Source organism: Osmerus mordax, chromosome 2 (genome assembly GCF_038355195.1).
Source record: "Osmerus mordax isolate fOsmMor3 chromosome 2, fOsmMor3.pri, whole genome shotgun sequence".
NCBI lineage: Eukaryota > Metazoa > Chordata > Actinopteri > Osmeriformes > Osmeridae > Osmerus > Osmerus mordax.
The window spans coordinates 5,969,746-5,985,152 of NC_090051.1; the positions used below are offsets into that span (position 1 = coordinate 5,969,746).

The 15,407-nt window shown below is 48.8% G+C and overlaps 1 protein-coding gene across 5 annotated transcripts in view; it reads right to left on the reverse strand.

The window, feature by feature from the left end:
* Positions 1-15,407, reverse strand: part of bcor (BCL6 corepressor) — a 29,333-nt gene that overhangs the window by 3,960 nt on the left and 9,966 nt on the right. For 2 of the 5 annotated variants that reach the window (XM_067257932.1, XM_067257941.1), the window contains exons 4-10: positions 11,788-14,907; positions 10,403-10,459; positions 9,260-9,419; positions 7,970-8,293; positions 7,049-7,321; positions 5,663-6,015; positions 4,436-4,696 (exon numbers count right to left, since the gene is read on the reverse strand). In XM_067257932.1, the coding sequence (XP_067114033.1) occupies positions 4,436-4,696; positions 5,663-6,015; positions 7,049-7,321; positions 7,970-8,293; positions 9,260-9,419; positions 10,403-10,459; positions 11,788-14,907 (4,548 nt within the window). The remainder of the gene's footprint in view (positions 1-4,435; positions 4,697-5,662; positions 6,016-7,048; positions 7,322-7,969; positions 8,294-9,259; positions 9,420-10,402; positions 10,460-11,787; positions 14,908-15,407) is intronic. The other 3 variants (XM_067257950.1, XM_067257968.1, XM_067257960.1) reach the window with 3 other exon arrangements.

Here is a 15,407-nt window from a genome sequence, read left to right on the forward strand (position 1 = left end):
TGTTTCTGACCATCTTATTTTTCCTGTTGCTAGTTAGCCAGCTCAATAAGTTAGCCAAGTGATTAAACGGATTTGTTGCAAGGTCAGTGTGCATTTGACTGCTGTTTCCAGCAAGCAGACAATACTCACCATGTAATGATGAATAAAGGCTACATATTGAAGATCTACATTTCTTAAAAAATGGCAAACAAATATGTCAGTAATCATGTCTGCACATTGGATTTGTTTATATATGGTTGCATGGTTCCTACATGCACATTGCTTTAGTTGTGTTGCTTTAAATAAGCACATAGCCTAACCTTAACATGGTGTCTACTTGAGGTTGTGTTCATTTTAACCTGCACTAGGGAAACTTTAACCTCCCATGGTGCCAGCTTTAATGTTAATCTTCCAATTCCAATGTTTATGCACACAAAAAGTAGCCTGGTCCTAACCAGACCTTTGTACATTTCATTTGTACAGAGGGTCTGGGATCGCTCCATTGACAAGCGTTAACTTCCTTGAAGGCGGGTACTCTGTTGAAGTTTAAAACTATTGGATCTGCCCAGAGCCACTCTGATCTGCCATAACCAATCGCTAGCGTTCGCCTTAGCCAACTCCTTCACCACGGAGCTAGCTGCCGTAGCTGGAAAATCAAACTTTTCCCGAACCCCGTGGGGAGGAGGGCCACAACATCATGACCACCAACAAAACTCAGCAAGGATTGTTTTTGCTCCAGGCTTTAATTTATGGATATTCGGTAGCATTGCCACAACCGCAGAATAGCTTCGCTCGCATCTTTCTCCGCGGCCATTACTGAACTACAACTCAAACTAGTGCACGACATCAACGTCATCGTTCTCAGCCACGCCCCCTGTTCGCTGATTGGACCTACAAAAAAATTGTTTCTGAAAACCGACTGATTCACTGAAATCCCAGACCTAGTACAGAAGCAAAATGCAAATTGAGCGGAAGTACGTAGGAGGGCAGAGCCAGGCTACTCAAAAAGTGCATAGTGCTACAAATCTTATGTTTGTTTTCAATGTAAAACCTGTGTGTATCAGTACTTTTAGAAAATTTCCAGCAGTACCACAATAATACTGATTACCGTGATCATTATGGTCACTATAATCATAATATGAAATTCACATACCGTTTCATCCCTATGATTTGTCATATACATTTCTCAGTGGGAAGAGATGAGGCAGGTTAGAGGAGAAAACTAGTGTGAATTCTCTGCCAGCGCTTTGCCTCCCTATTAGAGAGGAATTCAAGAGCTCCCTGATGAAGCTCCCCTCGGGGACTGCTCTCACTGCGTGCGAGTGTGTCTGACTGCGTGTCTGTGCGTGCGTGTGGCTGTAGGAGGTGCAACGTTAAACCTCTGGAGCCGTGTTTAATTTCACTGGGAGAGCGAGGAGCTTAGCACGAGAGCACCAGCTTCAAGCCAGACACACACACACACACTCCGCAGTAAAATAAGATGCTTGCTTGCTCTCTCGCTCCTCTAATTTCCCTCACTAGAATGCTTCCGTGCAGTCGGCTGCAATCAATGCTTAACCCAAGACATTTAACCCCTGCTGCAGGTGTATTTGGGTCTGCCATGTCTGCATGTGTGACAGTTCAACAAGGCACGGAATAGAACAAGAAAACTAAACTGTAATTAGAGTGTTGGCTTATACAAAAGTGTGGGTATGGGTGTTTGTGTCTGGGGTGCCAAACATGCTCATTTGACAGTGATCATGCAGACAACTTCCGGACTATGTCATAATAATATCAAATAGTCGTAATTATACAATTATCTCCCTGACACATTATATATACAATTATACAAGTTATTACATGAACAATGATAACCGTCACATTATTAACTTTTACATGGTATTGGTAGTTACTACAGTATTAGTTTGAGCTGTTACAGAGTGAGAATAGTGATCTAAGACAATGACGTAATCAGAAGCACATCTCCATATACAGCTATGTGTGTGTTTATGTATGTGTGTGTGTGTGTGTGCATTCATTGACTAAAAGCATGTGTGAGTATGTCTGCACACATGCAAGGAGAGAAAAGGGAGACAAAATGGAGTGACGTCAGCAATGTGTCAAGAAGGGAGCGTGCAGATGTTTGTGTGCACAGTTACTTGTGTGTTACAATGTGTGTATGTTTTAGTAAGTAAACTGTGCATGAAAGTTGTGTGGGTGCGCGTGTGAGAGTTGTGTGTGTGTGTGTGTGCATGTGTCCCTGTGTGTTTATGTCTCGAGCTCTCTTATCTTCCTTCGTGTGTGAGATAAGCCCGGAGCTGGTGGCAGACAAGCTGTGTGAGACTGAGTGACTTTGTGCGTGCCTGTCAATGTGTAGGCTAGGTTTGGTTTGTGTGTCAGTGCATGTCTGCACATCTGTTTGCTTGCCCGTGTGAGTATGGGTATGTCTGAGTGTGTGTGTGTGTGTGTGTGTGCATGTGCAATTCTTCTTGCGCAAAACCCCCAAGGGTCTGCCCCAGGCTTATCGCACACAGGCAGTGAGAGACGCGTTTCCTGCAACAGGCAGCAAAAAACAGAGAGAGAGAGAGATGAGAGCAAGATAGAGAGTAATAGATACAGAAATAGAGTCAGAGAAAGAGGAGGGAGGAGACAACCCGAGACAACACAAACAAGGCACTGACCACTATGCAAACATCTCAACCCCTCTTTTCTCTGGTTCAAAGAAGGGAGGAAGGGGGGGAAGCAGGGGGAAAAAGGGTGGAGAAGAACAAATTATGGTGTGACAGACGCATAAATCAGGACACAAGCACGGCTGACTGAACTCTGCTGCCGCGCTGCCCCTGTGTGTATGTGGTAGTGTGTGTGCATGTGTGCGTGTGGGCCGGAGAGAAAAACAGCCACCGCAACCCACTAACCACAGTCACCACGACACATTAGAGGCCCATTAAAACACGATTATACTCCCAGCGCTTACCTCTCAGTCGCAAAAACAAACATGCACGTACGTGCCCTACGCACGTTTGCAAACGTGCTCTTTGATACATAGTGCTGCTGTGACACATGCACGCGCGCACGCACACAGATACACACAGCCCCTGCACCAACATCTCATAATTAAAGACACTCCAGATTCAACGCACATTGCAAGTCAACAGAAAGACACCTATCAATCAACCCAATCGAGACACCTCCAGAGAGATCTATTATACCCCAAATACAGCACAAAGATTGAAACACACACACGCACACACCTGTCTAGTGAACAAAGCACCTTTTAAAAAAAACAGCAAGGGCAGATACTTAATGAAAGAGAGGGACAGAATATCAAAACACACACATAGTTGAGGGACAAAGACAGCAGCATATTGTAGTTAAATCATTTGGACCTCCCTAAATGAAGAGGGGGGGGAGAAGTCTTGGATTTATTCCTGCCTGGCTGACAAGTGTGTGTGTACATGGGCGAGCTTGTGTGTGGTTGCGAGAAATAAGGGGGCTAAGTAGGCCTCTTGGGAAAAATCAAAGAGAAAGGGTAGACATGGAAGAGAGAGAGGGAGGGGAAAAAGAGAGAATGAGAGAGAGGAGAGAGAGAAAGCAAAGGAGAGAAAGAAAGGCTGACCCTAGAGGGAGAGCAAGCACCAAAGACATGGTAAAAGTGACAAGGGAAGTACAGGAGGAGGGGTGAGTGGGATCGAATCGACAAGAGACACAGACAGGAACCCACACATGCGCAAGATACAAACTCAACAAGCTGTCAAAAACACACAGACACAGGACAAAAACACTACCGCAACCTTCAACTATTTTAAAGGGGAAGCTGTACAATAAAAAAGATATTCAGTTCAGTAACTGAGGTGGAAAAAACACGCCTATATTTTAGGGATGCACAATATATCGGCGGCCATATCGGCATCGGCCGATAAATGTTTATTTTTAGTATTACTGGTCTGATAAGAACATTTGGTTACTTAATTAAAGCCTGATAAATTATGGATTATTTCCACCCGTTGAACCAATTTTTTCTGTCAGGCAATATATTTTATGTATTTATTTAAGTTGGCCTTTGGGATTTATAATTAATTGGTATTTTGGTAAAAGACATCTAGATGTTTTTTAGGTTTCTAGGTTTTAATAAAACAAAATGCATCCCTACAATATTATATAGAGGGAGAAGCAGTACGCTCAACCAGTGCCTTAAGGGTGTGTGTGCGTGTGTTCATGTAACAAGTCCCAAGCATGGGAAATTAACGAGATGTGAGGTGGCTGTGAGTGATACTGAAGGGGGGAGGCATAGTGGATTGTGTGTTTCTGGGTGTGAGTTTCTGTGGTGGGTTAATGGTAAACTGAGTCACCAAGAGTGGAGGAGATGATATTACGAGGCTAAGGTGAGATGCAAAAGATAAAGGGGGAATCTCTGTTGACAGTTAGTGAGAAGCGGAAAGAGAGGAGAGAGAGTCACATGTGTGATCGTTTTCAGTACCTCATAGCCTAGCCGTGCAGCTCTCTGTAGCAGTGTTTCTCCAGCATTCTTGTTCACTATAAGTCTCCGGGCCTCTGGCGGAATGGGTCGGACGACTGGGGACTCTGCAGGGGTCACAAGGGGCAATTCCCCTGGTCCCTCTGCAGGAACAGGCCCAGACCTGGAGGGGTGCATCTGGGGGAGTGGTGGAGAGCACGTGTAGTCAGCCGGATAAGAGGGGGTCTTTCTCTGAAGGTGGTGGTCAACACGCTGCTCACTGACCTGGGGGTAGGGGAGAAGGGGTAGGGGAGAAGGGGTGGGGGAGAAAGGGTAGGGGAGAAGGGGTGGGGGAGAAGGAGTAGGGGGGTTAGAGACCCAAATGTATCAATGGCGAGACAAACACATACTTTCAACAATGCACACAAGGCACAGATCTGGGTACTGTATACACCATTTGACCAAAAGTATGTGGACACCTGACTATCACACCTACCTACACGAGTTTGTCGGAAAAAATGTAAATTAAACATCGATCATCAAGGGTGTGTGTGTGGCGTGTGCTCTTTCAGTGGAATTATGTGTCAGAGCAGCTGTCAGGCTACAGGGAGAGAGAAGGGAATCGTGCAAGTGTAAAACAACTAGCCGTTTTGTGCTCATCTGCCCCCTCCACTTTCACCAATCCACCCTCCTCCAGCTCCTTTCCCCCCATGCCACCCCATTCTTTTTGAACTATGAAGCTGCAGACACACAACCTTGTCTGCCACATTCCTCTGAGTGTGTTTGTTTGTTTGTGCGTGTGTGTAATTGAGCGCTCACTGCCGAGTCTCCTGCTCAAAATCTCCAGGGTTTTCTTGTTACGTAAAGAGCACACATACACTCATGTTGCACTGACCTAGTCAAAATACACACTCTGTGCCTGGACACCCACACATACCCTCTCAGACATATACACATGGGCACACACACACACAGAGCCACAAGTAAACAGACACACACACAGTGCGTGTATGTGTGAATGAGATACAGGAAGACAGAGAGGGCAGGAGGTCAGAGCTACTGCAGCTCACTCAACATGACTCTCTCCTCATTTCCCTCTTCTCTTTTTTGTCACACGCATCTTTCTCTGACTTTCCCCATCGTCCACTCGTTTTTCTCTTTACCCTTTTATTTCCATCTTTCATTCTTTGTCATGCCAATAAAACAAATTGAAATATAAAAGAAACCCAGACATCTCAGCCCGCCGCTCACCTTGTCTTCAGGGACTGGTTTTGTATCCGCTAGGCTGCGGTGGTGGTTGGTGCTTTTCACGCATGCCTCTCTCCTCCGGTCACCCTCTTTCTCCACTCTCGGGCCGGTATGCTTGGTTTTGCATGGCCGCTTGCCCTTCGGTTTGTCCCCTTCGCTGTGACGACGGGATTTGAGGGGAGGTGTGTCCGTGGCAGGAGGCTGGAGGGCCACTGGAGAAGGGGGGCACAGGGGCACTCCTGGTCCCCCAGACGGCCCCCTCCTGAGCTCCCCCCTGGGGCCTCGGTCCCTGTCCACAGAAATGGGTCCCTGCGTGGGTGGTCTTTCCCTTGGATGCCGAAGATTCGGAGTGGCTGCTGCAAGCAGTGGGGATGTCATTAAAGAATTAAATTCAATAAAAAAAATGTCCATCCCATAGGGGTAGAAAATTGTCTTAAGACAGAGGCTCAAACATTCAATACAACAAAGATAAACAAAAATAATATACGTAATAAAATAGGAGACCTATTAAATGACATTTATCTTAATGTAGAACAAATTGTGGGGGAACGTGTACAAACACAAACACACAGATGACAGGATTTAGGACTCTAGGACAGTTACAGTGAGGATGTGATGTGAGAGGGGAGGAGGAAACCCCCGCCTGTCAATTTAATTGATTATCTTCAAAATGTAGAACCCAAGAACATTCCTTCATCACTCTTCCTCCACCATAATTACCTATCTGTCTATACATCTCACTAACCCTCTTTAACCCTAGTTATATTTCCCTCTGTTCTTTCTCAAACTATCTATTCATTTCTCTCCCTCTGTCTCCATTCACTCATTGACTCAATCGCAGAGTGAACACACATGAGTAAGGGAAAGCCCAGGTCTAACAAGCTCTATCGCCCTCTCACTCTTGCTCTGACTAGCCTTGAGGGGAAGTAGTCATTGATCACACATTAGTCACAACGTCTGCTCCTTCACTCCAAGGGGCTTGCTTTGCACATGCTGTCTCGCGCAAATGTTCACAAAAACCCATGTTCACACACATTCTCGTTCCCCTAAGGTGTACGTTTCTTTCTTTGTCTCTTCTCTCACTTTCTTGTTATCCACAACCCCCCCCCCCCAACAAAACCACATACCCTTGCCTCTGCACTGCCACAGAAAGAACTTCTCTCCTACCTCCCTTCCCCTCCCACTTGTAAGCCCCTGCTCAAAAATGTAGCCAAGCTCCTCTGAGGAAAGGATTTAACATAACACCAGAGGAGATGAGTCTGGTTGGGGCAATAATGAGCACAGAACACTATCAAATGATACAAGTATGATTAAGTTCAATGCCTTTAATGGTTGAACACTTCATGTACATTTTTGCTGGTTATCTAGCTACCAGGAAGTCAACCCTACCTTGTTTATTTTCTGTGTTTGTTATCCTTGCATTAGCCCAGCTTCGATTGATCTCTGCCGTCTGAGTCACTGCTTTCACATCCGGTTCACTGGGCCTTAGTTGATGAGGCCACGCCCTGTCCTCTTTGACCTCTGGTCTGTCCGGAGAGGTGGAGCTGGGCTTGCTGAGGCGAAGTCCCTTCAGTTCAATACAAACCTTCAGCTTCTGCACCTCTTCATCGTCCTCTTCGCCAGGCACAGACAGTTTACCGGCATTGACGGTGAGGTCGTCATCTGAGGAGAAGAGTAGTGCTCAGAGGACATGGCCGGCTCTAACACACACACTAGTGTTCTAAAGACACTGTAGAATCACGTGTTGATTATATGAAAAGCCTTGTGTTAGCCTCCCTTACACATGCACAGTGAGAAAGTGAGAGAGGGGGGGGGGGGCACTAGTGAAATAATTAAGATACAATCACCAGAAATGGCTATTACTCTCCTTTACCAACTAAGTAACAGAGACAGGGAAGAAGGAGGAGAGGGAGAGACTCCACCGTTCACCTTCAATTTTTGGGGGGGAAAGAAACCCAAACAGACGAGAAGAAAAAAATTTAAAGAGATGAAAGTGGAAGAAAAGAGCAACTTTGAAGAGGGTCAGTAAGCGCAGTGGCGAAAAAGCAGCACAAAAAGATGAGAGTAGTCCCTTGCTTTTCTCCCTCTCAGATTAAACACTATCTCTCTCACTCTTTCTTTTCATGCAAAGCTGGCAAATGGATGGGACAGACAAAAAGATGGAGAGAGACAGTAACTAGGATGATGGGGAAATAGAAGAATGAGAGGGAGTTTACAGATGATGGTAAAGAATGAGAACGAGAGGAGGGTGGGTGCAGAAGGGATGAAAGAAAGGAAAGGAGGGAGAGGTGGAAAGGACTTCATTCTCACCACTGCTGGCTTTCAAGTTCGTCTCTGGATGGCTCCCTCTCTCTCTCTTCTCCTCTTCTTCTCCTTCTCTCTGAGAGCTGTGTGCACGTTTCCTGGAGGGCAATAACTCCAGGCCAGGGTTCTCCTCAACCCGACACTCCACTGGTAGTCCACTTTCCCCCTCCCGCATTGCCTTCCGGGATCTGTCCCGTGCCCCACTCTGGCAGCCAGCCTGCGCCCAGTCTGGGGCTCCCTGCCCAGGGAACAGGTTCTGGTGAGCCTTGCTCTGAGCTCCACACCTCTGGAGCACTGGTACTCTGTTACTGCCATAGGCTGTCGAGCCACCTGGAGCAAGTCGAAGGAGGAGATGAGACAGACAAGATGAGGAAAAAGGGGGAGCAGGGGGTAAAGAAAAAGGGAAAGAAAAAGAAAGAAAGAGAAGCAAAAGCAAGAGAAAAGGGAAGGCCTATTAAACACAGGCCCATTTTTATTCTCCTTTTAAAAGACAGGCAGTAAAAAGTTGATGGGGTAAAGAGTTTTTAATCAGGGCAAAGCCGAGCCAACAGTACGACAGCATAAGTGGATGCTCGGTCTCTCAGCATAGAGCGTTGGAGAGAGGGACACAGCGAGAGAGACAGGAGTAAAAAACCCAGTTAGATGAAAACACGCCTCCTCCCTCTCTTCGCCCCCGTCCCCCTCCAGCATGACCCGGCCACACCCTTCCCACACATAGCATGACCCCCCCCCCCCACCCCCCTCCCTCCACTGTCCCTCTTCCTCCCCGTGCCATAATTGGACTCACACGTCAGTTCAGTTCCAACACTGCTGGGCTCACAGCCAACATAAGTACCCCCCCTCCCACGCTACCCCTCTGTTTCCGTTGCACTCCCTCCTTTACTCGCCAGCCCTCATCCGCTTTCACCTAGCAACTCCCCTTCTTCAGCTTTCCGTCTAAGATCATGCTCACCCAACTCATCCCCCCCCTCTCATTTCCCTTGCTCCTCAATCTCTTTCCCTCCTTCCTCCTCTTCCACTCCCTCTTTATCGTCTCTCCGTGCAGATAAGCACCGAGGCTTCTTCAAAATTACACTCACTCTTGCTCTCGAGTTCTTGCGCTGCTGTGTGTGTGTGTGTGTGTGTGTGTGTGATGTGTGTGTGTGTGTTCTTGTATGCTAAACGACTCAGGCCTGCCTCAGCATTCACAACAGTCTGTGCATCATTGCAGTGTGTGTTTCTGTTTGTGTGTGCATGCAGTGTGCGTGTCTTTGTAAGAAGTGTGTGTGGCTTGTGTGTAAGTGCTGGGTTACTCACCCTCCCTCCCTGTATGCCTGGCGGTGTGTTGGCAGATTTCCAGCTCTCTGTCTCTGCGCTGGCTGTCAGCCAAGTCCCGTCCTGCTGCCGATGCAGACACACACTCCCCGCCGCCCTCCTTCTCCTTCAGCTCCAGCTCCGAGAACCGCATCATTGCCCGCTACGCGTGCACACCCATGCAAACACACACACAAACACACACACACACAAACAGGGAGAAAACAACCATGAAACCCACTCCCGGTCTGCCCTCACCACAAACACAAACACACCTCTCTAAGCCTCAATCTGATCTGAGTAGCTAATACAGAAAGTAAAAAAAATACAAATAAATAAAAAGTACAACGTATCAGAAATCACTTTGTAAATGCAGACATATTATAAAATAATAGAAAATATCAAAGCAAAGACAGACAGAGTAGTTAAATCCACAAGCATCCAGACAGGAGTTAGACTGCTGCAGCAGTGGTGAGGCCATGCGCTCTGGGGCCCTAGACCTGCCCTAGATCTCCCCTTCCTGAAACATGAGCTAGGAAAACACATATAGCTAGCCCTGAGACACAGCAACAGACAGAAGGGGGGGGGGGGGGGGGGGTCGAGAGAATAGAGAAAAAAAGTTGGAAATGATGGAGATACAGAGTGCAGTCAGGACATTTTTCAAAAAACTGTTGGGAGGGATATAGCGGGATAATTCGGGCCTCTTTACACTTGTGGACAACGGACCCTGGTGAACGGTATCTCATGTGAGCCTTTTAACAAACGTTTAAAAAAATGACTTGCACGTAAAAACTATTCACACAATTTTTTTTGCCTAAGTTATGATAGGGAAAAAAAAGCGTCAAAGCTGCTAAAGACGAAGAACACCAGTCTAGCCAACGGACTAAAATTAAATCAATTTACTGCAAGTTGGATGAGAAGAAGAGCTTCTTGTAATGAAGAACACACGTTGTAATGAATGGAAAAGTGTGTGCAATCCAATGCCTATATGGAATATGAATAGGAAATAGATACAATCATGTAAGGAGGCCCAGGAAGAAATAAATAGTACTGCAGTGTGATGGAGAAGGGAAAGAAGAGGGAAGAAAGAAGGCAAAGGAAGCCGGTCTGAGAGGTAGATGTGATAAGAAATGTAAAGAAACTGACCTCCCAGATAGCTGCAGGTTGGGTTATATTACTCGCCTCTCGTGATATGACTTCCATCTAAGCAATTAGAATGGGGGGGGGGGGGGGGGGGGCTCAATATATCTCTCCATCATATCATGTACTATTCATGTATGTACGTTTCACTGTCTTTTTTACATTCTAAATCAGCTGGCCACAATCCCACTAAGCAAAACACACATGGTCAACATAAAAACAGAGGAACAGGTTAAATTAAGACAACAAAGTTACCAAACTCTGTAGTTCTGAATTTGAGTCTTTTCTGTTAATTGTGTCATGTCAATTGTGTTGACAAAAGTGAATTGGCTAATCATTGAACTTTAGCCATTAATTGAAAACTTGGGACTCAAAGGCTCAAATTCAACTTTATGCAGAAACAGAGCACTTGATAGCTTTGTGTCCCAGCTCCGTACAGGAGCATGCCAGGCATGACAAACACACACCAATTTTTCAGGGTAGCTTTTAAAACATATCAGAAGACATATATGCAACCTGTTAACACACTTGAGTCTCATTCCCAAACATGCACATTTGACCAATGCTGACTATTTAGCAGCTGAGATAGTGACCTGAAATAAATATCCGATATGGCTAAGAGGAAGTGTGTTTGTGAGTGTGTATGTGTGTGTGGATGCATGTGTGTAGAAGTGGACTAAGCCTATCAGTGTACAGCACTGTTTGGAATTGTGTTCAGTATTTAGGCATGTGCACAGCCAGGCACTGTAAGGGACAGGGGGGGAGTTGTGACTGTGGAGGGCACCAGTGTCAGGCCAGCATGTGCTTAGGAGGGTAGGGGACTGAGGGAGTTGGAGCAGGGGTGGGGGCTGGTTTAGAACCATGCTGTTGAGCATAGCCTGGGGCAGGGTGTACCGCGAAGCTACAAGCTTAGTCGTGCTCTCTGTGTTTTAGTGGATGTGGCCCCCCCCCCCACACACACACACACACACGCACACGGTTTAGCCCTAGCTACTCACACGCACGCACGGAAACAACCTTTAAACTGCAGCCTAATCACAACTGAGACTGAGACGGTAGGCTGGGTTAACCTTTGAACTAACCCTCTAACCAAACAGTTTCAGTTGCCATTTAACAAGCCCTCAGATGCTACAGTGAGCCCATATGCATGAGTCTTGGCCTTTGAAATACAGCTAGTGTGTGTGTATGGTTGAGGCCATCGAAGAAAAGTATCTGAAGAGTTAAACAACTGTTAAGTTCTCCATTATTTGGAGTTAGAAAACATTTTCGGACCATTTCCTGAATAAATAACAGCACTGGGTTGCTTTCAACACAAACTCTCAGATAAATTGTTTCACAGTTGTCATCCCATCTCCCCCTTCTATACCACAGGCCTAGTTTTGTTATCTCACCTGTAGGGCACGCTGTTCACGGCTCAACTTGCTGGAGTCAGCGTACAGCTCGGTGGTCACACATTTGATGCGGTCGCCAACGTAGCCCGAAGAATTAGCAATCCGTTTGGCCAGGCTGGACCTCCGCGAAGTTTTACACGATTCGTGACCGCCCTCCTCCTCATCCCCCTCTCCATGGGACTCTTCCAGGTCAGCCATGCTGTCTTCTCGCTCACTCTCTCTCTCACTCTCTCGGTCCCTCTCCACATGAACCTCCCTTCCCAGGTCTGGGTTGCGCAGACTGGCATGGGGTGGCTCTCGTCTGTCCCTCTCCTCCCTCTCCTCTCTGGAAGTCCTCTCTCCAGAGGTCCTGGCACAGCGCAGGGTGCTCTGGTCCTGCTCCACCGTGTCTGCAGGGTCTGGGCTTGGGCCACGGTCCTCAGGGTTCTCTCCTGGCCTGCTCATCCTAACAGGGCTGCCTTTAGGTGGGGTAGAGGCCATGCCAGGGCAGCCTGTGTCCTGAGGTGCCCTGGGTCTCCCACATGAGGTGGTCTCTTGATGCCTGTCTGGGGGGTTGGGTTTTTGGCTGATGCTGAGATGGCGATTATCATGCTGATGACGCTGGTGTTTTGATTCACGATCTGCCTCCCTCCCGTTTTGGTTATCGTGACAACATTCCTTTTTGCTGCCCCTGCTGTGTTGGATGGGTGGTGGCAGAGGTGGTGTGTGTTTGTTGGAGGACGGGTAACATTCTCCATCTGTGTCAGAGTGAACCAGGTCAATACACACTATTCTTTCCGTGTAGGAGGGTTGCTTGGTCTGATTTCCACCCTGCTCGCTTGCCTCCCTCTCAGGCTTGGACAGGCTCCCATCTCCTGTCCGTTCTTGGGGATTGCTGTTCGGGAGAGGGTGCATCAGAGGGTGGACCATTTCCTGGGAGTTGTAGGTGAGGTACTCCCCAGCTGCATGGCTAGCTGCCGGTGGTAGACTGTGATGGTAAGGTAGGGAATGTTTGGGGGCTGCTAGGTGGGCAGGATACAGGCTGTTGCCCCCCAGCAGTACAGGGTGGGGGTAAACTGGGCCCTTACCCGGCATTGTATGGGGTAGGGGGTGAAGGGACATGCCGTCTGGGACGGGGTAGGGCAGGTACCTGTTGGCGTATGCTAGGCTGGGGGGCAGATAGGCCTCACCCTGTGGCAAGTACAGGTGGCTAGGGGTGTGTCCATTCTCCATACATTGGCGTTTAAAGGACGATACGTCTTGAGTCGGCGGCTCGGGTCTCTTTGCTGCTTTCGAAATCTTCTCCTGGATCTCTCTGTGATTGGTGAACACCGAAGAGCTCTCTGATTGGCCTGGGCTATGTTTCAGCCAATCACCATTAGGCTTGGGGGACAAGGGGATAGAGGTTGCCAGAGAGGGGTTGATGGACTCTCCTAACCTGGAATTAGGAGAACATTGAGGCTGGGGCAGGACTTTCTCCAGGGCCTTATGTTTGATAACAGAGGAGGATGAGGAGGTCTGGGGTAGGGGCTGCGTCTGGTCTGGGCTCGGTCTGGGGGACTGGGGCAAAGCTAGGTGGTGTGCGTGGGTGGAGCTGGGGGTTGGGGTGGGCACCACCCATGAGGAGTGTAAAGTGCTGATCATCTCTGGTCTCTCAGAGGCCTTGGAGGAAGTGCTGCTGACAGTGGGGTTGAAGTGGGTTTCCTTTTGATGCTCCCGGCTGGGAGGCAGGCTGTATCGCCCCCCTGTCCCCCCCCTAGCCATGGCTAGAGCATCGAGCTTTGCAGGGTAGCCATTGGGGGTCAGGCCATACTCCAACATTCTGCCAGACAAGTCCAGAGGCTTCTCGGGGGGGTCTTTGGTAGACGGAGTTGGATGGACCGGCCACTCTGTGGAGGGTTTGGAGGGGGAATGACTAGGTCTCTTCTCACAGACCCCAACCCGGAGCTCCAGGCCCCCATCTCTCGGCCTTGGTTTGTGGGAACTGGGGCGGGCAGGAGAGGGGTTCTCTGGAGCCACACTGCTCATGTAGAAGGCATGAGGCATGGACTTTGTGGTGGACGAGGAAGAGGTTAGTTGCCCTGTTCTGGGACCCAGCCTTTGTAAGTCTGAGGTGTCAATTAGAGGGGGAGGAGGCTGGGGGAGGCGTGAGGAGGCCCGGGGGGAGGAGTCTATGGGGAGACCACTGATACTACTGCTATTACAGCCGCTGGTGGTTGGGGGGGGTTTACTGGAGGGAGGTCTGCAGGGTTTACCACTCCTACTGGTGGGTCTCTCCCTCTCCCTCTCTCTGTCCCTCTCCATCTCTATGTCCCTATCTTTCTCTCGGTCCCTCTCCCTGTCTGTGGGAGTCTGGTGGTGTTTGGGGGGAGGAGGAACTTGAAGGAGCTGCTGACCATACGGTGAGCTCTCGTGGTGGATGCGAGGTCCCACACCGAGCCCTTTTTCCTGGCAATGCACCAAAGAGCTGGGGGCCACAGACACAGCGGGGATCCTCACGGGAGGAGCCACTAGCGAGGAAGAGAGGGGTGACGGGGGGTACGGGGGCATGAAGTACAGTCTCTCGGCAGCGGAGGTGGCTACGTTGGGGTTGATGTTGCCTCCTTGGGCCGCACATAGGGACTGGTAGGCCAGGTGCTGGGGAAAGTAAGAGCTTGGCTGGGATAGCAGGGAGGCCTTGTACATATTGAGGGCAGCGTACTTGGAGGAGTCCATGTAGGGATACATCCCTGCCTCTGGGTAGGGGCTGAGCCAGGGCAGATGGATGAAGCTAGCCCCAGTGGCAGCACCCCCCAGCCCCAGCTCTGTCGACTTCTCACCCCCCACTCTCCGGTCCAACCCCAGGCCCTCAGACCCAGGCAGCAGGAGGGGCTTGTGGAGGCCTGGAGGAGGGCTCTTATACAGGCCCAGATACCCATTGGAAGCCTTGCGGTTGTCAAGGCCGAGGTCGGGCTTGTAGAGATCCGTGAAGCCGTCACGCCCGTAGCCTAACGGGAGGACAGCGGGGTTGTCGCGGCTTTTCTCTGCCGACACAGCCCGGATCCCTGGGTACACCACGCCGCCGTGGAGGCGGAGCCCATCACGCATAAGAGCACTGCGGTCCAGCCCCATGGCGGCCAGGGGCGTCAGTCTGGCGTCCACCTACAGAGCGGATGAATAAAGACTTAGTCTTTTCTATAGTCATAGAAGCCTCATTGCAAATGTCATCAACCATGAATACCTGCAGACAGGAGGACAAAACTAACATGTACACAGGGCTGCAAGCGGAGAAAACCCTTTAACAATGGCTGCATATAGGTTTAATCTGCCATTTATTATCAAATGGCTTTCTCTTGCCACCTGACTTCAGCCACCTCTCTAGTGCTGGTTCATAGACCTGAAGCTCTGGGCCTTCTGTTGAAATAAGGATCAGGTCTGAAAGGCGCGAGGATGTGAGACTGCTGCGGACATCTGATTTTATTCTCTTACGGGCACGGAAGACACTTTCGAAGTTGGCAGAGATGATTAATAGAACAAAACGAAGGAACAGGACTCAAACAATTATCAAACGTTTTCTGCTCAGACTGGAATTGACTGCTTTTTGACAGTGCATCATTGAATTAAACTTATTCTTTGCCTCTAACTCAATGACGGGCAAGTGA